Source organism: Oncorhynchus kisutch, unplaced genomic scaffold (genome assembly GCF_002021735.2).
Source record: "Oncorhynchus kisutch isolate 150728-3 unplaced genomic scaffold, Okis_V2 scaffold3981, whole genome shotgun sequence".
Taxonomy (NCBI): Eukaryota; Metazoa; Chordata; class Actinopteri; order Salmoniformes; family Salmonidae; genus Oncorhynchus; species Oncorhynchus kisutch.
In genome coordinates this window covers 308,054-332,611 of record NW_022265926.1, presented here as the reverse complement: position 1 = coordinate 332,611, position 24,558 = coordinate 308,054, and the positions used below count along the sequence as shown (strand labels likewise).

The 24,558-nt window shown below is 42.9% G+C and overlaps 2 protein-coding genes across 4 annotated transcripts; one reads left to right on the top strand and one right to left on the bottom strand.

The window, feature by feature from the left end:
* Positions 1–3,521: 3,521 nt before the first annotated feature.
* On the bottom strand, positions 3,522–8,386 carry LOC109878582 (methylthioribulose-1-phosphate dehydratase). Of its 3 annotated transcripts, none has more exons than XM_031821492.1 (8): positions 8,268–8,386; positions 7,536–7,768; positions 7,045–7,145; positions 6,866–6,914; positions 5,848–5,965; positions 5,502–5,637; positions 4,584–4,751; positions 3,522–4,382 (listed from the first exon to the last, which is right to left on the bottom strand). In XM_031821492.1, exons 2-8 carry the CDS (start codon positions 7,599–7,601, stop codon positions 4,265–4,267), a joined length of 756 nt encoding a protein of 251 aa, XP_031677352.1. In that variant the 5' UTR covers positions 7,602–7,768; positions 8,268–8,386; the 3' UTR covers positions 3,522–4,264. The 3 variants fall into 3 exon arrangements, with proteins under 3 accessions (XP_031677352.1, XP_031677353.1, XP_031677354.1); XM_031821493.1 differs by lacking the exon at positions 8,268–8,386 and adding an exon at positions 7,854–8,250; XM_031821494.1 differs by lacking the exon at positions 8,268–8,386 and adding an exon at positions 7,983–8,250.
* A 6,779-nt stretch (positions 8,387–15,165) lies between these two features.
* LOC116372961 (cell surface glycoprotein 1-like) lies at positions 15,166–24,538 on the top strand. The gene is made up of 5 exons (XM_031821496.1): positions 15,166–15,346; positions 20,348–21,844; positions 22,279–22,341; positions 22,522–22,600; positions 22,711–24,538. Exons 1-5 carry the CDS (start codon positions 15,259–15,261, stop codon positions 22,889–22,891), a joined length of 1,908 nt encoding a protein of 635 aa, XP_031677356.1. The 5' UTR covers positions 15,166–15,258; the 3' UTR covers positions 22,892–24,538.
* Positions 24,539–24,558: the final 20 nt, after the last annotated feature.

Sequence of the window (24,558 nt, the reverse complement as noted above, 5' to 3'; positions counted from 1 at the left end):
ACACACACACACACATATAATATATATATAATATATGGCTCCTGAGTGGTGCAGCGGTCTAAGGCAATGCATCTCAGTGCAAGAGGCGTCACTAGGGTCCCTGGTTCGATTCCATGCTGTCTCACACCCAGCCATGATAGAGTCCCATAGGGCGGTGCACAGCGTGGTCCGGGTTTGGCCGTCATTGTAAATAAGAATTTGTTCTTAATTGACTTGCCTAGTTAAATAAAGTCTCAATTAAAAATACACACTTTTAAACCACATTATGGATTTCATCCCAATAGCCAGAAGGGGGAAATAATTGGGATTCAATTGGTAGAGATGGAGTCTTCCCTCAGGGTTGAGAGAAGCAGTAGGGCAGATTTGGTTAGATTTATTTAGTTGAGATGGAGTTGAATTTGTCTATGATCTTCAAAGCCCTGGGAGGAATTAGGATACACTGTCTAGATAACGTAAGACATCGTTGGCGTATAATGAAATGCTATGATCCGTAGATTTGAGATATTGGTGTAATTTTTGGATTGTCGAATTGCCTGTGCCAGGGTCTCCCTAGACAAAAACAGCAGAAGTGAGATGGGATCACCTTGCCTGCTACTTCTAGGGTATGAATACTTTCTGAAGGCACTGTCTAAGACGAATATATGATTTTCTCCCAAAAAATCAGGGGGAGGGTAACACTTCTAATTCAGGTGAACCTAACATTTAACCTGCTATGCTGAACAGTCAGGCAGACTGCTCTTAATCGCTCTTAATAAAATCCCAGTACTTAAAACATATGGACACTGTGCTATCTAACCTCCAAACAAGCTTCAATGCCATACAACACTCCTTCCGTGGCCTCCAACTGCTCTTAAACGCTAGTAAAACCAAATGCATGCTTTTCAACCGGTCGCTGCCTGCACCCGCATGCCCGACTAGTATCACCACCCTGGATGGTTCCGACCTAGAATATGTGGACGTCTATAAGTACCTAGGTGTCTGGCTAGACTGCAAACTCTCCTTCCAGACTCATATTAAACATCTCCAATCGAAAATCAAATCAAGAGTCGGCTTTCTATTCCGCAACAAAGCCTCCTTCACTCACGCCGCCAAGCTTACCCTAGTAAAACTGACAATCCTACCGATCCTCGACTTCGGCGATGTCATCTACAAAATGGCTTCCAACACTCTACTCAGCAAACTGGATGCAGTCTATCACAGTGCCATCCGTTTTGTCACTAAAGCACCTTATACCACCCACCACTGCGACTTGTATGCTCTAGTCGGCTGGCCCTCGCTACATATTCGTCGCCAGACCCACTGGCTCCAGGTCATCTACAAGTCCATGCTAGGTAAAGCTCCGCCTTATCTCAGCTCACTGGTCACGATGGCAACACCCAGCCGTAGCACGCGCTCCAGCAGGTGTATCTCACTGATCATCCCTAAAGCCAACACCTCATTTGGCCGCCTTTCGTTCCAGTACTCTGCTGCCTGTGACTGGAACGAATTGCAAAAATCGCTGAAGTTGGAGACTTTTATCTCCCTCACCAACTTCAAACATCAGCTATCTGAGCAGCTAACCGATCGCTGCAGCTGTACATAGTCTATTGGTAAATAGCCCACCCTTTTCACCTACCTCATCCCCATACTGTTTTTATTTATTTACTTTTCTGCTCTTTTGCACACCAATATCTCTACCTGTACATGACCATCTGATCATTCATCACTCCAGTGTTAATCTGCAAAATTGTAATTATTTGCCTACCTCCTCATGCCTTTTGCACACATTGTATATAGACTCCCCCTTTGGTTTCTACTGTGTTATTGACTTGTTAATTGTTTACTCCATGTGTAACTCTTTGTTGTCTGCTCACACTGCTATGCTTTATCTTGGCCAGGTCGCAGTTGCAAATGAGAACTTGTTCTCAACTAGCCTACCTGGTTAAATAAAGGTGTTCTCAACTACCCTACCTGGTTAAATAAAGGTGTTCTCAACTACCCTACCTGGTTAAATAAAGGTGTTCTCAACTACCCTACCTGGTTAAATAAAGGTGATCTGGCCTACCTGGTTAAATAAAGGTGTTCTCAACTAGCCCACCTGGTTAAATAAAGGTGTTCTCAACTAGCCTACCTGGTTAAATAAAGGTGAAATAAAAATAAAAAAATATAGAATGCTAGATCTAGACAAACAAGGACACAGCAGTGATCTGAGATTCAGCACCATGGACCACGGCAGAATCAAAATGCTGGAATTGGAGGTTCTGCACAACATGAACGTGGACAGCGACCAGGACTGGTAGAACCCATTGGATAAAGAAAGGAAGACAAATCCAGGAAGACAGAGGGCTGAATTGGAAGACTCCCGCACCAACTATCTTCTATGCAACTTCCTTTGTCTCAGAGCAAGTATTAACCAATCCCTGCACACATTTAAATGTCATAATAAAATTTGAAAAAAAAAAGGTTTGCACACTTTAACATGAATCCTCATCATTATTGATCAGACATGATTCATGTTTTGCTATATTATGTGAACCGTCTGTTCGCCTGTGAACAATCCACATCTGTCAGGCTGTTTGATTTGCAGTATGTAAGACAATAACCCTAGTTGACTCCTGCTAACTTTGAATTCTATAAGTGCAGACAGGCGTTTGCGTGATATGACACACCAACCCCCCCCCCCCCCCCATATGTCTAATTCTTTCAGATTACATTGAATGCTCAAGAGAGAGAATAGACACTTAACAATCTTGTAATAGTTCAGATGGTAGTGATACAGACTGTCTGGTCAGAGTAAGAACACAGTCACCTTTAACAGATCAAATGTTTCTTTGACACCCATTTTAACATGAGACAGGCTCCTCATGTTGCTTTACAACTGCACATGTCAAACCGAGAGGCCAATACAAGTGGCGTTAAAGTGGAAAGCCTAATCTTTAAAAAGAGATTAAATAAACTTATCCCACAAATAACTTTTTTTTAAAAGGAACTACCCGTCATATTTTTGAGGCCAGCAAATCTGGTCAAATAAAGTCTATGGCTGTAGCACAATGGGTTAGTGTGTGGCTGTAGCACAATGGGTTAGTGTGTGGCTGTAGCACAATGGGTTAGTGTGTGGCTGTAGCACAATGGGTTAGTGTGTGGCTGTAGCACAATGGGTTAGTGTGTGGCTGTAGCACAATGGGTTAGTGTGTGGCTGTAGCACAATGGGTTAGTGTGTGGCTGTAGCACAATGGGTTAGTGTGTGGCTGTAGCACAATGGGTTAGTGTGTGGCTGTAGCACAATGGGTTAGTCTGTGGCTGTAGCACAATGGGTTAGTGTGTGGCTGTAGCACAATGGGTTAGTCTGTGGCTCAGGCCTAGTCAATTTGACAACAGCCAGTCTGTCTTTTAAGGACCAATAAGAGGTTTTGGGGGTAAAATATTGTATAACATCATTCCACTATTACCGTAGATAGAAATGTCAATGTATTTTAATATACTCTAATGCTTGTTTGCAGGACATAAAATGTACTTTTTGGTACAAAAGCCACTGCGGCAGGAAGATTTATTATTATTTTATTTTTTAAATCTACCAGTCACTCAGATTTTTTTTACCAGCCAAAATATTTTCCACAAAAATTACACCAACAAACCAAACAGATGAGCATGCTTTGTAATGTTTCTAAAACAATACGTGTATTACTAGTAAGAAGTCAAATTGGTATTCATTAATTTAAATTTTAACCAAAATATCAGAGACAAAAATGTTCACCTGCACCTTTAAGGGAGGGAGGTTACCGTGGCAACGCAAATCAGTATTGTTTCTGCCTGTGAGATTGACTAGTAGAAGCGTGGTCTTCTCTTCCCAAGCAGTTGAAACTCAAACATAGAAAAACAACCTAGCTTGTGAACAAAACAATGTAAATAGGACAGGGTTTCACTTCAGTAGACTTTCTTTTCAAGTAAATTAGACCAACTTTTATGCCTGTGCACAGCGCTTCTAAAAATGTAATCTTTCACTCAGCTCTTCATGTACGCACAGTCCCCCCAGCCAGGCTGTGTTGCAGAGCGAGGTGGAATAGGCTATATATTACCAGCTATGAAACAAAAACGGCAGAAATATTTTGAAAACAGCTAGTGCAGCATATATGTCCCTATAAATGTGATCAAACTTGACTTTTTATATTCACAAATGAGAGTGAAATACTTGCACTGTGAAGTCCTGACCACCCGGTGACATGGCTGGAGAAAAAAATACACATTTGGCAGGTGTTCATTTTAGGCCCTGATTGTATGCCTCCATTTATTGGGATGGTTGGACATCGTAGTAATGGTTCTCTTCAATGGGTGGTGCTGAAGGATCCATTCCACTCTGCTTCATTTGGACGGCGATGTCAAATAGGTAGTCATAACATTCACACCTGGAACAAGACACGCGGATAACCCACTACCACACAAACCTCTAGAAAGCACCAATGATGCATTTAAAACAGTGATACATTCAGTCTAAATGACACATTCACAGTAATACTTCTACAAACATTACTTTTAGACTATTTATAATTATTAGTTATTCACTTATATAAAACATTGTGTTACTTCATAATTATTCATTAACTCACATGGTCTTGGCTTTCTCCCAGGACTCCCCCCACACGTAGACGCCGTGGCGCCGGACGAGGACCGCACAGGAGTCTGGGTACTGCTCCATGGCCAGCGCCATGCGCTCCTTCAGGTCCCGCTCCTCCGGGGTGTTCTCAATGATGGGGACCACCAGGGTTTCATCATATCTACACACACACACACACACGTCAACGTCAGTGTGTGAGCAGAATGCATAGTCAATAGGGCCACTATCTAAAAATCAAGTGTCAGTTTCCCCTGAATGAAAATGTGCCAGAATTGACAGGAGTTACAAGGTAACATCTGGATTCCCACATTCATTTCCATAAGCTGCCGGGGCTGGACTGTTTCAGTATAGACATTCACACTGTAGCACATTGGTAGCTTAGTGATTAGAGTGTTGGGCCAGTAACCGTAAGGTTGCTGGATCGAATCCCTGAGCGGACAAGGTAAAAATCTGTCGTTCTGCCCCTGAACAAGGCAGTTAACCCACTGTTCCCTGGGCACTGAAGATGCGGATGTTGATTAAGGCAGCCCCCCGCACATCTGATTCAGAGGGGTTGGGTTAAATGTGGAAGACATATTTCAGTTGAATACATTCAGTTGGACAACTGACTAGGAAATCCCCTTTCCCATTGAGCACTTATAGTTGGTGCTGGAGGTGTCCTAGCCACGTGCCGACCCGTAGTTGGTGCTGGAGGTGTCCTAGCCACGTGCCGACCCGTAGTTGGGTGCTGGAGGTGTCCTAGCCACGTGCCGACCCGTAGTTGGTGCTGGAGGTGCCCTAGCCATGTGCCTACCTGCAGTTGGTTCTGGAGGTGTCCTAGCCATGTGCCTACCTGTAGTTGGTTCTGGAGGTGTCCTAGCCATGTGCCTACCTGTAGTTGGTTCTGGAGGTGTCCTAGCCATGTGCCTACCTGTAGTTGGTTCTGGAGGTGCCCTTGCGGATTCCCTTTATCATCTCCTGGTGAGTTATGCGGAACTCCTTGCCAGGATAAAACAGAGTTGCCATGACGGCAGCCTTGGAGTGGGTGTGGATGACGGCCTGCGCCGCTGAGGAACAGGAGGGAGACAGTTAGCATGTTGGCCTATTCCCAGGTCTGTAAATACAGCTCACCCCTCATAGACTATCACTCATTAACAGAGAGAGCTCACCCCTCATAGTGTATCATTCATTAACAGAGAGCTCACCTCTCAGTGTATCAATCATGGACAGAGAGAAGTCACCTCTCATAGTGTATGATTCATGAACAGAGAGCTCACCTCTCATAGTGAAGGCATTCATGAACAGAGGGGTGCACTGGCTCTTCTTCAGGTTCTTCCAGGGGGGTGGGGAGCTGATGTCTCTCTCCTCCACATCACAGACAAACATGTCATCTGGCTACAGGGTGCAACACACATAAAAAACATATCTCCAGAAACTGTCAAACTAAGTAGTCCAAGTTGGCTCTGATGATATGAAGGCAAAACACCAGCCATGCACACCTGTAGTCTCTATGATGATAAGAAGGCAAAACACCAGCCCTGCTCACATGTAGTCTCTATGATGATATGAAGGCAAAACACCAGCCGTGCTCACCTGTAGTCTCTATGATGATATGAAGGCAAAACACCAGCCCTGCTCACCTGTAGTCTCTATGATGATATGAAGGCAAAACACCAGCCCTGCTCACCTGTCGTCTCTATGATGATATGAAGGCAAAACACCAGCCATGCACACCTGTAGTCTCTATGATGATAAGGCAAAACACCAGCCCTGCTCACCTGTAGTCTCTATGATGATACGAAGGCAAAACACCAGCCCTGCTCACCTGTAGTCTCTATGATGATACGAAGGCAAAACACCAGCCCTGCTCACCTGTAGTCTCTATGATGATATGAAGGCAAAACACCAGCCCTGCTCACCTGTAGTCTCTATGATGATATGAAGGCAAAACACCAGCCCTGCTCACCTGTAGTCTCTATGATGATATGAAGGCAAAACACCAGCCCTGCTCACCTGTAGTCTCTATGATGATATGAAGGCAAAACACCAGCCCTGCTCACCTGTAGTCTCTATGATGACACGAAGGCAAAACACCAGCTCGGCTCCACTGTAGTCTCTATGATGACACGAAGGCAAAACACCAGCCCGGCTCACCTGTAGTCTCTATGATGATACGAAGGCAAAACACCAGCCCGGCTCACCTGTAGTCTCTATGATGATACGAAGGCAAACCACCAGCCCTGCTCACCTGTAGTCTCTATGATGATATGAAGGCAAAACACCAGCCCTGCTCACCTGTAGTCGCTCCTTCTGCACTCCAGACGGGGCAATGTAGATCTGATCTCTAGGTACAACAAAATGGGGAGATGTTCATTAGCTAGCATGCATGCATGCATATATATACTCTCTCAAGTCACGTATGAGGTTTTGAATTTAAAAAAATTATTCAACAATATTAAAGTCAGAGCACTTACCCACGTCTCAAACTTAGCCCTCCTCCTGTCCCAGTAACCCAGCCGAGTTGGTAGAAAAGACGACATAACTCTGGGATGAGAAGCCGTGGATGTTCCTTGTCCTGATACAAGGTGGTGGGGAAACAGCACATTACCCAGACACCATAATGGCTCATCATTTACATTCAGGTGCCTGTGCAAATTATGACTGTTGTGAGATGTGGCTGGGTCTTTCTGGGTTCTCTCTCCCTGTTAAAGTCCCCCCCCCCCCCCCCCCTGTCATTTCTGTCTAGCTCTCTGGCTTTGGACTCCCCAAAATATCTTCCTCCGACTTCCCTCATCGCTTCTATTGTCCTTAGATTCTTGCTCTACTCACTGTCTAGCCTACAAGTTAAGGTGTGAATCTAGCTCGTTACTTGTTTGCAATTTCAGATTGCAAGACTTGTTTTAAATGTGTTAGGCAGCCTAGCTTGATAACCTACAACTGTTAGCAGTCGTTCCAAAGCACATACCTGAGACTCCGTCGACTCGGAACCATTTTCCTTGTCATCAATGGTGGCATCACAAACAGATGTCATTTTATTTTGGATAGATGCAGAACGAACTGCTTTTTCAACCGGTGGAACCAGATTCTTCTTCCAAGTTCCCTCTTTTTCACCCGGTGGAACCAGATTCTTCTTGCGACCACGTCCTGGGAGGTTGACTACAACTCCATGGACAGCATGCTTCCTGATAACATTACGAACTGTGGAAACAGCAATGCCAAGGTCTCGGGAGATGGACTTGTAACCTTGCTTAAGTCCATGTTTGGTTATAATCAAATTCCTTACATCCTCAGATAGTTCTTTCCCCTTCGCCATGTTCACAGTGGTAACGTTATAATGAAGCAGAATATCCTGTTCTCTTTTCAACACGATTTGAATGGCTGTTTTTACCTTGTAAAAATACCTGCAACTTACCACAGTACACGTGTGAACACGTTTTTTATTTTAATTTATATTTGAAGACGTAATGAATTATTTAAAATAAACGTACAAGGGTGCCAATACACTAGAGCGCAACCGTAACAGGCTGGCCAAAAAGCAAACTAGATAACGTTAGGCTCTGGTAGCTCACTAACTAACTGGTGCTACTTTAACATGCGACGTTATTCCTCAACGAAATCTAAAACAACATATCGTTTAAATACAATAGTTCGCCACATGTTTAAATGGAACAATTCAGTTTTATCGCGTTTTAAATACCTTTGTGTGTTTGTTTGAAAGCAGAGGGGTCGTCATTAGTGCGACAGGATATAGTAAGGACCTCCAGATCTCTTGCACGTGGCCTTGTATTGTGCCTGAAGACAATTATCGAATAATCGCAGAGGTCTTTGATAATCGGCAAAAATAAGATGAAACAATTCTTAGCAATTCAAAATCAAACGTGTTTTATTATTTGTTCAAATTTTTGTTTGAAGAAGTATATCCTATATCAGGGTAACTTCAACCTGGAGAGGGTGTTGCACAAGTATGCCTAACAAGCACCAGGTGGTAGCAGAGCCCAAAGAAATTAAACCAAATTTATGGTAACGACAGGTACTTTTTTCTTGTCTAGTCATGAAAAGTGGTCCCTCTCTTCCCAACTAGAGTCACCAATTTACATCATGGTGCTTGCGGGCTGCAGTCTAATTACAGTGTAGATGCCTACTAGTACATTATATTATTATATTATATTTGAGCCATTTAGCAGATGCTCTTATCCAGAGCAACTTACAGTTAGTGCATTCAAGAGACCTGAGCTGGCAGAACGGAGTGCTTGGGTTAAGGTGTAGGGTTTGAGCATAGCCTGAAGTGGCAGTTCCTAGTGCTGTTCCGTAGATAAGTACCATGGTCTTGTAGTGGACGTGAGCTTCGACTGGAAGCCAGTGGAGTGTGTGGAGGAGCAGAGTGACATGAGAGAACTTTGGATGGTTGAAAACCAGGCGGGCTGCAGTGTTGTATTACTGTATTTATCAGCATTTGAAAGGATAGTGTGGCTGTGACATGAACTCTTCATAACAAACATCTAGTCCTGCAACCTGAAACATGACCATTAGGCCTTTAATATAATGTTGGTTTACAACCTTGTTGTAGGCCTATCCATCCCAGGGGGCGGGATGTTTCCTTGGGACAGCTTTACTTCACCAAAGTCGTTATTAGATACATTGTTTTATAATTGACAGATGACCATGTTTGTTATCAAGAAACATTTTCCATAAGCCTGCCTTTTACTTAGTGTTTTTTGGACTGACAGTGTGTAGGATATCATGGGGAGGTAGCATATAGATGGCTGGGGTGAAAAGTGGAGGGGTAAGTCCAGGCCAATAGGGATTTCTAGGTTCTCGTCAGACAGGATAAAATGCCTTGTGTTGACAGAAGTGCCGGGGACACGTGATAGGCATTGGATCGTTGCATGCTGAAGGCTTAGGCCTTCACTTAGGGAGTGGATATTTAAAGGCATGGTAACAGGCACGTTCACCAAAGCTGAGTTTACTGACAAGGAACAGCTAAGACTGATTTAGACACAGTCTTAATGTATACTATGGTGATACTATGGTGATACTATGGTGATACTATGGTGATACTACGGTGATACTATGGTGATACTATGGTGATACTACGGTGATACTACGGTGATACTATGGTGATACTATGGTGATACTATGGTGATACTATGGTGATAGTATGGTGATACTATGGTGATACTATGGTGATACTACAGTGATACTATGGTGATACTATGATGATACTATGGTGATACTATGGTGATAGTATGGTGATACTATGATGATACTATGGTGATACTATGGTGATAGTATGGTGATACTATGGTGATACTACGGTGATACTATGGTGATACTATGGTGATAGTATGGTGATACTACGGTGATACTATGGTGATACTATGGTGATAGTATGGTGATACTATGGTGATACTATGGTGATAGTATGGTGATACTATGGTGATACTATGGTGATAGTATGGTGATACTATGGTGATACTACGGTGATACTATGGTGATACTATGGTGATAGTATGGTGATACTATGGTGATACTATGGTGATAGTATGGTGATACTATGGTGATACTACTGTGATAGTATGGTGATACTATGGTGATACTATGGTGATACTATGGTGATACTATGGTGATAGTATGGTGATACTATGGTGATACTATGGTGATAGTATGGTGATACTATGGTGATACTACTGTGATAGTATGGTGATACTACGGTGATACTATGGTGATACTACTGTGATACTATGGTGATACTACGGTGATACTATGGTGATACTATGGTGATAGTATGGTGATACTATGGTGATACTATGGTGATAGTATGGTGATACTATGGTGATACTACTGTGATAATATGGTGATACTACGGTGATACTATGGTGATACTATGGTGATAGTATGGTGATACTATGGTGATACTAGGTGTTAAAATGGCCAGCTCTTATGTAGTAGTTACATCAACCCTAATCTAGTAGTTTGTTGTACTTGTTCTCATTATTGGTACCTACAAGACCCCACTTGTATCAGCCAATCACAGTCCCTGTGCACCTCACTGAACCTCGCTCCTGTCTTCAGAGTGAGATCACGGTCAGACGAGAATGGATTCAATAATTATTTTAGCAACAATGTTTATCTTTAATGTACAATCTTTAATGTACAATCTGTATAAAGTTCAGAACTTTTGTGAAACATCACAGCACAGTTGAACAATATATATGGCAAATAGAAATCAACACTGGATGGTGTTAAAGTTAGATGGGAGGGGTTGAATAGAGCTGAAGGGTGGGACTAATAACAACAAGATAACTCATTTTAAATACACTGTGTCCGTAAAAAGTATATAGGTTCAGAATTTCTGTGAAACAGCACAGTTAAACTATATATGGCAAATAGAAATCAAACTGGATGGACATCAGAAATAGATGGGAGATGACCATGTTTGTTATCAAGATGTTGCTAAGTTCATATTCACCATATTTATCAGGTGTTTTCCTGTCATGTGTGTCATGTTACTACTAGCCAGCTAAGCCAGAATATGAGCCACTAACGCTAGCTCGTTCGGCTTGGTGATGAAGCTCACATGTACTGTTTCAAGGGAAATATATTCTGTTTATGTTGTCTGTTGATGCGTATAGCTGTGTTTATGTACATTTACAGCCTTTATGTAGCCTCGTGCTACCATGTACTGTGTGTAGCCTTATGATGTATGTATGTAGCCTACATTTGCCTGTGCCTTCGCTGGTGGTGCAGTTGCTATTCCACGTTGGTTGTGGTCTTGTGCACATGTGCAGATCTTAGTTACATGGCAGTCATGTTGTATATATGCTTACCAGTCACTGGGCCTTTGGCCTGTCAGTGTGTTCTACTAGCTGTGTGTATTTGGCTTTGCCCCGTACGTTGTCTGGAAGCCCTTACTTATGCTTATTATTGTCTTGTATCTTTCCATTGAACAACTTTTAGGAGTGTGGCGTGTTGAACCCGATATCTGCAATAAACCTGTTCTGAAGACATCTGATTAGTTCTTGCCAGACAGACCTGTGGTGGCTGAACCTTATCCACTACCACTTAAATCTCTCTATTAGTGCTGCTCTACATGGTCCCGACCCAGCAGCCTTTAGTATTGCTCACTGTGGTGGAAGTGTTTCACTTGTCATCTGGCACGGACACATACAGACGCACAGTGTAGCCACAAGTAACCACATACAGGAAACTTCAGTCAATATGAAGCATGTTTGGAAATTCCCCACAGGATTAACGATCATTTCCACATCCTCCTTCCATGGTACAGACATCTCTTTCCCCATCATCCTTCCATGGTATGGACATCTCTTTCCCCATCATCCTTCCATGTTACAGACATCTCTTTCCCCATCATCCTTCCATGTTACATACATCTCTTTCCCCATCATCCTTCCATGTTACATACATCTCTTTCCCCATCATCCTTCAATGTTACAGACATCTCTTTCCCCATCATCCTTCCATGTTACAGACATCTCTTTCCCCATCATCCTTCCATGTTACATACATCTCTTTCCCCATCATCCTTCCATGTTACAGACATCTCTTTCCCCATCATCCTTCCATGTTACAGACATCTCTTTCCCCATCATCCTTCCATGTTACAGACATCTCTTTCCCCATCATCCTTCCATGTTACAGACATCTCTTTCGCTGAAAAAGCAATAAAAACATGTATTGTAGTCAAACATGTTTTGTTCTACTGGAAAACTAGGTCAATTGTGTCTGTCTGTGTACATATGTAAATGTCATGCATCCCACCATCCCCGTGTCTGTGTGTACTCACAGGCATGCATGTGTGTGTGTGTGTGTGTGCATGCTTACATGTAGGTCTGTCAGTGTGTGTGTGTGTGTGTGTGCATGCTTACATGTAGGTCTGTCAGTGTGTGTGTGTGTGTGTGTGTGTGTGTGTGTGTGTGTGTGTGTGTGTGTGTGTGTGTGTGTGTGTGTGTGTGTGTGTGTGTGTGTGTGTGTGTGTGTATGTGTCTTCAGTATGCATGCATATGTAACCGGTGTGAAATGGCTAGCTAGTTAGCGATGCAATCATTGACGTCACGTGCTCTGAGACATTGAAATAGTTGTTTTCCCATGGCTTTTGTGGAGAGAGATAGGTAACAATGCTTTTGTCAATGTGTTCAGAGAGTCCCTGGTTGAAGCCCAGGTTGGGAGAAGGAGAGAGACGGAAGCAACCCATTATACATGGGAGGTGTGTGTGCGTGCAGGAGCAGGCCCCGTACCTTTTATTTTCTCTCAGGCTGTCTAAAGCTTCAAAGGCCTTAGTACCCAGACCAGGAAGTGATGACAATTCTACTTTAAGCCAGAGGGGGGTGTGGTGGACGAGACGGGACAGGTGTCTACTACCCAGCCCACACATGTTTAGTCATCAGAGAAACACACCTCTCTACGTAGGTGCTGAACTGAGTCATCCTGACTTCCTGTTGGTCCTGACTGGGCCACCGAAGACCCTCTACTGAGTCATTCTAACATTCTGTTGGTCCTGACTGGGCCACCAAAGACCCTCTACAGTAGGCCTGGGCAATTTCAGTCCTCAGGGGCCTGATTGGTGTCACTTTTCGCCCATCCCTAGAAACACACCTGATTTAAACAAATTGCATTTTTAACTGAAGATCAAGATTAGTTGGTTATTGGAGTCAGGTGTGTTAGCTGGGACTGACAGGTGTGTTAGCTGGGACTGACAGGTGTGTTAGCTGGGACCGACAGGTGTGTTAGCTGGGACTGGGGGAAAAGTGTGACACCAATCAGGCCCTGAGGACTGGAGTTGTCCAGGCCTGCTCTACTGAGTTATCCTAACTTCCTGTTGATCCTGACTGGGCCACCAAAGACCCTCTACTGAGTTATCCTGACTTCCTGATGGCCACCAAAGACCCTCTATTCCCATCAGGTACCGCAGCTCAATGACTATAGAGAAGAATGGGGCATGCTGAGCCATGTTGTACATTCAGCATCACTACGTCAAGTGAAATATAACATTCTTTCTAACAAAGATATCTACAGTACATATACTTTAGGATGTTGTGTATCCCTGGAAATAATCATCATTTATGTAAACATAACAGTTTTGAAAACATAGCTTGGTCTATTGGCATAACAGCGGGTATGGGGTAGGTTGAGCATAGGGACAGAGTAAGTTGAGCTGCCTTGGGGTAAGAGTAATGGTGTCCTGTGACATTGGGGGTGATGGTGCTGGTAGGTCATCTTAAATTTATGCTACATTCAGATATAGATTCTCTCTGTTCAATATCACTTACCCTTCTATTGGTTGACCAGTTGTCTGGGACAGGGATGCTGTTTTGATGCGCCAATTCGTAGACAAGTTCTCTGTGTTTGTGGCTACTAAGCCCATGAGACTGATCTATGAGACTCCATGTCATCAGATATGAACTTGTGTTCCTCTGCTACTCTGGCTTTGCAGCTGTTCCAAAGGACTTCTACCATTCTCTCACTTCCTCTCTCAACAACGTCAAGGGGAACCAGACCACTGCTTGTTTTACGTTTGTATACACGGGACACGATGATGTCTGCTCTGTTATAATACAAATGTACTACCGTGAGTTCATATGCATGACATATCGCAAAAACACTATGCATAAAACTGACCAAATGTAATCAACCAAATAGAATCATCATTTGTATGGGTTGTGGTGGCTATCGGCTCAACTTACCCCGAGGCAAACATATAGACTATGTTAATCCACACAGCTACAAGGATGCACTTTCCTGCTAGATTTAGGACCTCATATTTGAGCCAGTTTTCTACAGCAGGAAAATAATTCTTGCAGCAACAGAAAAAGTGATTATAATTAATGGACATTTTTGCAGCTGTTGATACATTTTTTATAAGCGGAAAATCAAGTTTAAAAGTTTATATTACAAACTTCAGAAGCCTCTTTAAACCTCAAACACACTCCACTTTTTAAATGTCCTTTCATTTGCAGGAAAGTTCTCCTGAAACAGAGTGATCAAATTAAGATCTGTAAAACGATCTTAAAACGATCTACTTTGGTTTAGATACGAGCATCATGAAACATACTAATACATTCATTTGACTTGGTGAAAATCATTTTTTTTTTTTTATCTATCTTGCTTACCATATTTTCCATGTGGTTTCATCCTTCACAGACTCCATGAAATGACAATCTGTTCCTAAATATTTGGTCATGATTAATATGGTTGGATAAAAAAAAATCAAAAAAAGTTACCTATTGGTAATGTGAGAAAGAGAGATATGGATAGTTAGAGAGAGAGACAGAGAGAGACAGAGAGAGAGAGTGTGTGTGTGTGTGTGTGTGTGTGTGTGTGTGTGTGTGTGTGTGTGTGTGTGTGTGTGTGTGTGTGTGTGTGTGTGTGTGTGTGTGTGTGTGTGTGTGTGTGTGTGTGTGTGTAAGAAAGAGATAGAGGGAGAAAGCCAGAGAGGGAGAGTTTTTGAAAGAGAGGGTGTGTTCTGTGTTCTAGCCCACCTCCGCCAACCAATCGACTGTCATTAGCTATCGATGATGCACTGATGTGACTCGCATCTCAGTATAAAAAAGTTGAGCTACACCCTTCAAACCAGTTCAGTCATCCCACAGACACTCCTAGGAAAACAAGCCAGCCTTCTTGGGAACAGAACCACAGAGCACAGCAGTACACATTCTCTCATCTCTCCCTCGATGCCTATCTCTGATCTCAGGATGTGGACTCTACTGCTTGGGGTTATTTTCGGACTTCTGGCACCTGTTCAGTCCGACCCTGTTCCTGGTGAGTAACAATTTATTACTGTCCCAGGAAACAAATGAGTGAAACCCTGCTCTTTGGCTCAGTTGGTAGTGTATGGTGCTTGCAAAGCCAGGGTTGTGGGTTCAATTCCCAGGGCCATCCAAAAGTAAAAATGCATGAGAAATTGTGTTCACATTAAACAAGATCAGATATTATTGTTGGGGTTGCTTGTCACAGTCTGACAACCATCCCCATTGTAACAACATACCCAGTAAGCTAAATTACGTTGAAAAGACACCTAGAAGCCTTGTTTTCCAGATATTGAAAAGACGTCTATGTTTCACATGTTTGGACAGCATGGTACAGTACAATGGAGTTTAATTCAGTACAGTACAGTACAGTACAGTACAATGGAGTTTAATTCAGTACAGTCCAATGGAGTTTAATTCAGTACAGTACAGTACAATGGAGTTTAATTCAGTACAGTACAGTACAATGGAGTTTAATTCAGAACAGTACAGTACAATGGAGTTTAATTCAGTACAGTCCAATGGAGTTTAATTCAGCAGAGTACAGTACAGTACAGTCCAATGGAGTTTAATTCAGTACAGTACAGTCCAATGGAGTTTAATTCAGTACAGTCCAATGGAGGTTAATTCAGCAGAGTACAGTACAGTACAGTCCAATGGAGTTTAATTCAGTACAGTACAGTACAATGGAGTTTAATTCAGTACAGTACAGTACAGTCCAATGGAGTTTAATTCAGTACAGTACAGTACAGTCCAATGGAGTTTAATTCACCACAGTACAGTACAGTCCAATGGAGTTTAATTCAGTACAGTACAGTACAGTACAGTCCAATGGAGTTTAATTCACCACAGTACAGTACAGTACAGTACAGTCCAATGGAGTTTAATTCAGTACAGTACCGTACAGTACAGTACAGTACAGACCAATGGAGCTTAGTTCAGCAGACTACAGTACAGTCCAATGGAGGTTAATTCAGCACAGTACAGTACAGTGGAGTTTAATTCAGTACAGCACAGTACAGTACAGTACAGTGGAGTTTAATTCAGCACAGTACAGTCCAATGGAGTTTAATTCAGTACAGTACAGTACAATGGAGTTTAATTCAGTACAGTACAGTACAATACAGTCCAATGGAGTTTAATTCAGTACAGTACAGTACAGTACAGTCCAATGGAGTTTAATTCAGTACAGTACAGTACAATACAGTCCAATGGAGTTTAATTCAGTACAGTACAGTACAGTCCAATGGAGTTTAATTCAGCAGAGTACAGTACAGTACAGTCCAATGGAGTTTAATTCAACACAGTACAGTACAGTACAATGGAGTTTAATTCAGTACAGTACAGTACAATGGAGGTTAATTCAGTACAGTATATCTTTTTTTAACTTTCTTGAACAAAATATATTTCTCTGAGTCATTGTGTTAGCATAAAACAAAATAATAAAAACATGTTTGGGAGCAAAACATCCCCAGCTGGCCATTGGTTGTGTATTAATCAGGGTTATTAAAACATCCCCAGCTGGCCATTGGTTGTGTATTAATCAGGGTTATTAAAACATCCCCAGCTGGCCATTGGTTGTGTATTAATCAGGTTTATTAAAACATCCCCAGCTGGCCATTGGTTGTGTATTAATCAGGGTTATTAAAACATCCCCAGCTGGCCATTGGTTGTGTATTAATCAGGGTTATTAAAACATCCCCAGCTGGCCATTGGTTGTGTATTAATCAGGGTTATTAAAACATCCCCAGCTGGCCATTGGTTGTGTATTAATCAGGGTTATTAAAACATCCCCAGCTGGCCATTGGTTGTGTATTAATCAGGGTTATTAAAACATCCCCAGCTGGCCATTGGTTGTGTATTAATCAGGGTTATTAAAACATCCCCAGCTGGCCATTGATTGTGCAGCCAAGTAAAATGGGTCACTGTCTAAGACCTCCTGTTGTATCTGAACACAGGCTTATGGAATTCAAGTAATCCTATCCTCGTCTGATGAGTCTGCACTTTTCTACTTCACCGGAGAGACTCATTGTGTTTCAAACCTACCTGTACTCTAGCTCAGTGAAATCTGGGGGACCTATTCTTTACATGTTTAGTGCCTAAGTCCCCCTTCCCTCCCCCTTCCCCCTCCCCACGTAGACAGACACACAGCAGTCTTTGTAGGAATTGCTGAGCTGTTCCAACAGGTGCATTAATGTGTATATCCTGAATTTCTGTGAAACCAAAGTGCTTTGGTGAGTTTCATACAAGCTTGGGTGAGAAGGGAGAAACCTCATACAGGTAAAACTTTTATTGGACAGGGAGAAACCTCATACAGGTAATACTGTTATTGGACAGGGAGAAACCTCATACAGGTAAAACTGTTATTTGACAGGAAGAAACCTCATACAGGTAAAACTGTTATTGGACAGGGAGAAACCTCATACAGGTAAAACTGTTATTGGACAGGGAGAAACCTCATACAGGTAAAACTGTTATTGGACAGGGAGAAACCTCATATAGGTAATACTGTTATTGGACAGGGAGAAACCTCATACAGGTAAACTGTTATTGGACAGGGAGAAACCTCATACAGGTAAACTGTTATTGGACAGGGAGGGAGAAACCTCATACAGGTAAAACTGTTATTGAACAGGGAGGGAGAAACCTCATACAGGTAAACTGTTATTGGACAGGGAGGGAGAAACCTCATACAGGTAAAACTGTTATTGAACAGGGAGAAACCTCATACAGGTAATACTGTTATTGGACAGGGAGGGAGAAACCTCATACAGGTAAAACTGTTATTGGACAGGGAGAAACCTCATACAGGTAAAACTGTTATTGGACCAGGAGAAACCTCATACAGGTAAAACTGTTATTGGACAGGGAGAAACCTCATACAGGTAAAACTGTTATTGGACAGGGAGAAACCTCATACAGGTAAAACTGTTATTGGACAGGGAGAAACCTCATACAGGTAAAACTGTTATTGGACAGGGAGAAACCTCATACAGGTAAACTGTTATTGGACAGGGAGAAACCTCATACAGGTAAAACTGTTATTGGACAGCGAGGGAGAAACCTTATACAGGTAAACTGTTATTGGACAGGGAGAAACCTCATACAGGTAAAACTGTTATTGGACAGGGAGGGAGAAACCTTATACAGGTAAACTGTTATTGGACAGGGAGAAACCTAATACAGGTAAAACTGTTATTGGACAGGGTGGGAGAAACCTTATACAGGTAAACTGTTATTGGACAGGGAGAAACCTCATACAGGTAAAACTGTTATTGGACCAGGAGAAACCTCATACAGGTAAACTGTTATTGGACAGGGAGAAACCTCATACAGGTAAAACTGTTATTGGACAGGGAGAAACCTCATACAGGTAAAACTGTTATTGGACAGGGAGAAACCTCATACAGGTAAAACTGTTATTGGACCAGGAGAAACCTCATACAGGTAAAACTGTTATTGGACAGGGAGAAACCTCATACAGGTAAAACTGTTATTGGACAGGGAGAAACCTCATACAGGTAAAACTGTTCACAAGTGTGTTAGAAATGGAGGCCTGAGATTGCTTGATGTAAAGGATAATGTATTTGGTGTCAAATTTTAAGAACAATGTCAAAGATAAGAGCAGTTCTCCTTTTGTTTGAAAACAGTATTTAATGACAGTCAACATTCCATGAAACAGTTAATCTCCTTTGGAGGATTCAACAAATACCTAAGGAAAGGGGTCAGAGATAAGTTTGGGATTGGGCAACAGTATCCCTGGTCAGCTCCCTTAGTACCCCCTCTCGCCACAGTACACACTTAGAATTAGTGGTGACTTGAGGAACCCAGGAGATCCTCAAGGATCCCCTGAGTTTCTCAAGGAACCATTGCTAGTCAATGGCTCATATTTGCACCTTTGTTTAATTGAGGGGTTCTTGGTGGAACCTTTAACGTTTCAATGTAGCAACAGGTTCCAGGAGGAACCCTGGAGTGGAGGCGTGGCTTATTAGGGGTGTGGCTTTAAGATATATCTTGTTGGGTCACCGGTTTGAGTAAATGTCCTTCCTGTTCATCTGTTCTGTTGTTCAAGGAAGCTTACAGAGGTGAATGACTTCCTCAGTCAAGAGCCTATGAAAATTGCAAAGTTGGAATAGTTACTACTTTATTACTATATTTAATCAGCAATGTTTATATTATTCATATTATATTAGAATATACAATATGCATAAATATTGAAGGAACATTGAAATTTGCAGTGTACAAGCTGAACATGGTGAATAGGAATGACATTTACTCTAACGGGTGCCCCCCCCCCAAAATGATCTGAAAGCCACACTTCCAATAATCCACGCCTCCAGTCTCCTCATAGGCTGCCACCTCTACAATATATTATTAAAAAGGTAAAAAATGCAACCCCTCCCATCACAAAAAGGTTCCGGTGGGGTTCCAATAACCTTTTTGACCTGGAAAGGTCCTGCCGGTGCGACAACCCAAAAGGTTCTTCCAGGCATCTTCACTGCTAAGAGTGTATCCCTGGTTAGCTCCCTAGCACGCCCTCTTGCAGGAATAAGATATATATGCACACCTTATTCACGTGAAAACCTCTGTTGGGGCATAACATTTTGGCACCTCTTCAAATCCTATCCTAAACTCTTTTGAAGTAGCACTGTTGACTAATTATGGCAACAGAACAGGGAAAAGAGACAAGCCAAGACATTGTTTATTTAAGTGCTTGGGTGTGTTGATTTTGCGGTTGAATAAAACCAAATGATTTGATGAAACTGCCTCTGTCAAACACAAAGGCAGACGATTAGTCACCCCAGTTAATAATCATGTTTCCTGTATGGTTAGTCAGAACACGACAGGTTCACACAGGTACTCCAGGGAGGAGCCTGGAAGGCCACGATACTCCCAGGCCTTCCTTTGTCATGCAAAGACATCAAAGCTCAGTAATTTTCCTCTACTGTAAAGGTCAGGACATGATGTTAGTAGGTAATCATTGAGCTGAGGTCTTTTCTTCTCTTTGTCACAGCCTCGACAGAACCTCCCGCTCTGGCTGCTGGGGATTCTCTTGGGGAAATGTTCAAGATCTTCAAGAAGCTTGTAGTGGGTCCCCCGGATGCCACCAATGGAACATCCAGCAGTGATGAAACAGTGGACCTAGATCATTTGGTGACCCCTGACCCTGTGACATCTGACCCGGAAGACCAGCTGCCCACCTTTGACCCAGAGGAGGGTAGCACAGATGAGACAGAGGGCAGCACTACAGAGGGCAGCACTACAGAGGGCAGCACTACAGAGGGCAGTATGAAACACCCCACTTCAGGACAAGACGATGAAGGGGACCTGTTTGACGCCAACCTTAAACCTAGCTTTAACCTCCGCCCCAGTCCAACTCCTCGCCCCAGTCCAACTCCTCGCCCCAGTCAAAGCGACACAGAGGACAATTATGAAAAGTACAACTATGATTCCAGTCCAAGTGATAGACCTGATTCACCAGTGGAAGAGGAAATGATCCTGGATACCGAAAGCCCCACAGCAGAGTTTGTCCCCACAGCAGAGGTTGTCCCCACAGCAGAGTTTGTCCCCACAGCAGAGTTTGTCCCCACAGCAGAGTTTGTCCCCACAGCAGAGTTTGTCCCCACAGCAGAGTTTGTCTCCACAGCAGAGGTTGTCCCCACAGTAGAGTTTGTCCCCACAGTAGAGTTTGTCCCCACAGCAGAGTTTGTCCCCACAGTAGAGTTTGTCCCCACAGCAGAGTTTGTCCCCACAGCAGAGTTTGTCCCCACAGTAGAGTTTGTCCCCACAGCAGAGTTTGTCTCCACAGCAGAGGTTGTCCCCAATGCAGATTTTTTCCCCACAGCAGAGTTTGTCCCCACAGCAGAGTTTGAACCCACCACTGATTTTCCGATGGATTTGGAAGATGTTAACACAATCCTTGACGCCAACCCCAGCCCCAGTCCTTATCCAACTCATGACGCTAACCCCAGCACCAGTCCTTATCCAACTCATGATGCTAGCACCACAACAGAGCTAGAGGAGTTGGAGGACGATATATTCAGACCAAACTTTGTCGCCAGCCCTAGTCGTGTACCGGATCCCAGTCCCAGCCATAGTCCCATCTCAGAGTTTGAAGAAGAAGACCTGTTACCTCTTAGCCTTGATCCAAGCTTTAGTAGCACCTCCAGACCTAGCCAAAGTTCGGGGACCAGCCATACACCTAGTTCTAACCTAACCAGTATGACAGGCTTGGAGGAAGGCGGGGCTGCAAAGATGAATACAGAGCTGGCCTTCACCTCAACCACCAGTTCTGTCGCACCTACAACAGTCAGGATGAATTCAGACATCGAAATGTCAGGGTCGGGATTCCTGCCTCAGAGTAGCACCACAGTAGCAGCCCCTGCTGGCGAGGAGGACCAAACATACAACTCCCTAGTCGATAAGCCATTCATTGAAACAAAGACAAGAATTCAAGGCAGCAATAGGCTTGCTCTACCAAGGGAGGAACCGGCAGTGGATACCTCTACAGGTACAGTACTGTTTATCCAGGAGAAGTGTACTAATATTCTGTCCCTTCAAAGTTCTTGTGTTCATAATGGGTGGCATTCAGCATTGAGATCCTTGTACTTTAATCATACTTCTGCGTAAATCATTCATTGATGTCAAAAGAAGGCTTTGGGTTGTCCAGTCTGAATACATCCCATTGTATCTGTTAGCAGAGTGGGCTAGGGCATGTCCCATTGTATCTGTTAGCAGAGTGGGCTAGGGCATGTCCCATTGTATCTGTTAGCAGAGTGGGCTAGGGCATGTCCCATTGTATCTGTTAGCAGAGTGAGCTAGGGAATGTCCCATTGTGTCTGTTAGCAGAGTGGGCTAGGGCATGTCCCATTGTATCTGTTGAACACACTATTGAACACATCTCTTTGAGTGTAAATTGTAGTTAATATATCTCTATTTCCACAGTTCTTCATGATGCAGCTGCTGTAAAACCAACCCCATCCAGACAACATGATTCATATACATCGGGTCAGTTCCTGAATCATACACACCCAGCAAACAAGATATGATACTGATACACCAGGGAACGTTCTGCTCCTTGGTGCAGTTTAAATTTGAAGACAAAGTTTTGTGAACGTACTAGAGGTTCCAGTAGACACGGTCACTTCCCCTCACTGTCTGCTTCGTCTTCTTCTCCTCCTCCTCCAGGTTGGTTGATCATCGTTGCCTTCGTCGCGGGCGTGGCGGTCTTGGTCGTAATCTGTGTCGCCATAGGTACCAGAGACAGGTAAAATCAACCACTTTCAAACCCATCCAGGAAAATATGTTCATGAGATTGAAACATGTTGTCACTTAGTTACAAACCATGGAATTAAACCATGTCAAATCATCTTGCAGGTGGAATGCACCAGCCCAGGCATCTGAGAAGAAGGTCGCCAACGCGAGCTCAGGAGATGAGAAGGCGGAGCGTGAAATGGAGAGGTTTCTGTCTAAAGAGAGGCCAAGGGAAAACATCCACGCTGCAGAGTACACTGTTATACTTCTGGAGGACCTCCCAGAGAAAGAGCCGCTGGACTGAGAAGGGCCAAGGAGATGAAGAACGGGGACAAAATAAGAACAACGGACACCTGAGAAATAGAATGGAACGGGTCTCCCCATTCTAGTCAATGGTGACATAGTGGGTGGCATAGTGGGTGGCATAGTGGGTGGCATAGTGGGTGGCATAATGGGTGGACCCCCCCATTCTTGACACACACAGGAAACTGTTGAGTGTGACAAACCCAGCAGCGTTGTAGTTCTTGACACAAACGGGTGCACCTGGCACCTACCCTGTTCAAAGGCACTTAAATATTTTGTCTTTGTCTTCACCCTCTGAATGGCTCACATACACAATCCATGTCTCAATTGTCTCAAAGCACAATCCAGTCTCCTCCCCTTCTTCTACACTGATTGAAGAGAATTTAACCAGTGACATCAATAAGGGATCATGGCTTTCACCTGGATTCACCTGGTCACTCTATGTCATGGAAAGATTTCTCACAGCAGGGAAAGAATCCTGCAGCAACTGGAAATGTGAATGATTGTGTGGTTTATAATTAATGGTAATTTTTGTAGGGGTTGATAATGCATTTTTGTACTTACGGCAAATCAAGTCTGACATTTTTAAGCGGAAATTACAAACTTTAGAACTCTTTTTAAACTTTGAATAACTACCAGTTTGCATTTCCTACCTTGCAGGAAATTTGCTGCAACAACCGGGTGATCAAATTAAGACCCTACATTTGTAGCTAGTGATTCCTGATTCTATGACTATGAATGGAGACATTCTAGAATGTATGTGGGATACGTCTGTGGCGTGTGAGTTTGAACTGTCCCTTTGACCTTTGGTAGCCCAGATAAGTCAGATTGATAAACACCTGTTCCGATGGGCCATGGATGAACACGCTGCTATATCTCTGTTGACATTATGTATATTATCAAAGTTACAAACACTGTCAGAACCATTGATAGAAAAAAAGAAAACAAGGTCATACTGAATTTCTAATTCTCACTCACTGACCAGTGTTGTTGTTGTTGTTATTGTTGGTGTTGTTGTTATTGTTGTTGTTGTTGTTGTTATTTTTGTTTTGATATTGCACTATTTTTTATCAACAAATCTTATTTGTGTACATGTTTTTGATCATCCTGTAAAAGAAAATACAGAATCCATACAGAATATAAAAGAATGTCTTTCTAGATGTTAGTGACACATACACTCAGGGACTCACACATACACTCAGGGACTCACATAAGTGCTACACAGCCACAATAGGTCAAGTATAGCAGAAAGACTGAATACCAACCTACTTAGAGCCCTGCTTTTCACTACATTTCCCCTGGGTGTAAAATCCTGCTGACTGTGGCATTACGTATTGTTCAGATGAATGCCGGTATATGAGTCATAGTAAGTATAATATACTTTATACTTCATATGTATTCGTTTTAAACACTCAGTGTTCTTCTCGTGTTAGACAGTTGTATGATGCTCAGTGCATAGCTACTGTTGCAGTATAATGGATGCATTTTTAAACCATTACAACACTTCATTAGTCAGCTACACCAAATGGTTCCCAATTGTAGTTTCTCCCTTCTATTTCCACGTCTGTTCTTATAAAGTGTACTGCAGATCATTTTAAACTATGAACTAACTACAACTACTGGGGTTTAAATACAACAACTACTACCATGCTTTGTTACTCTGGGACC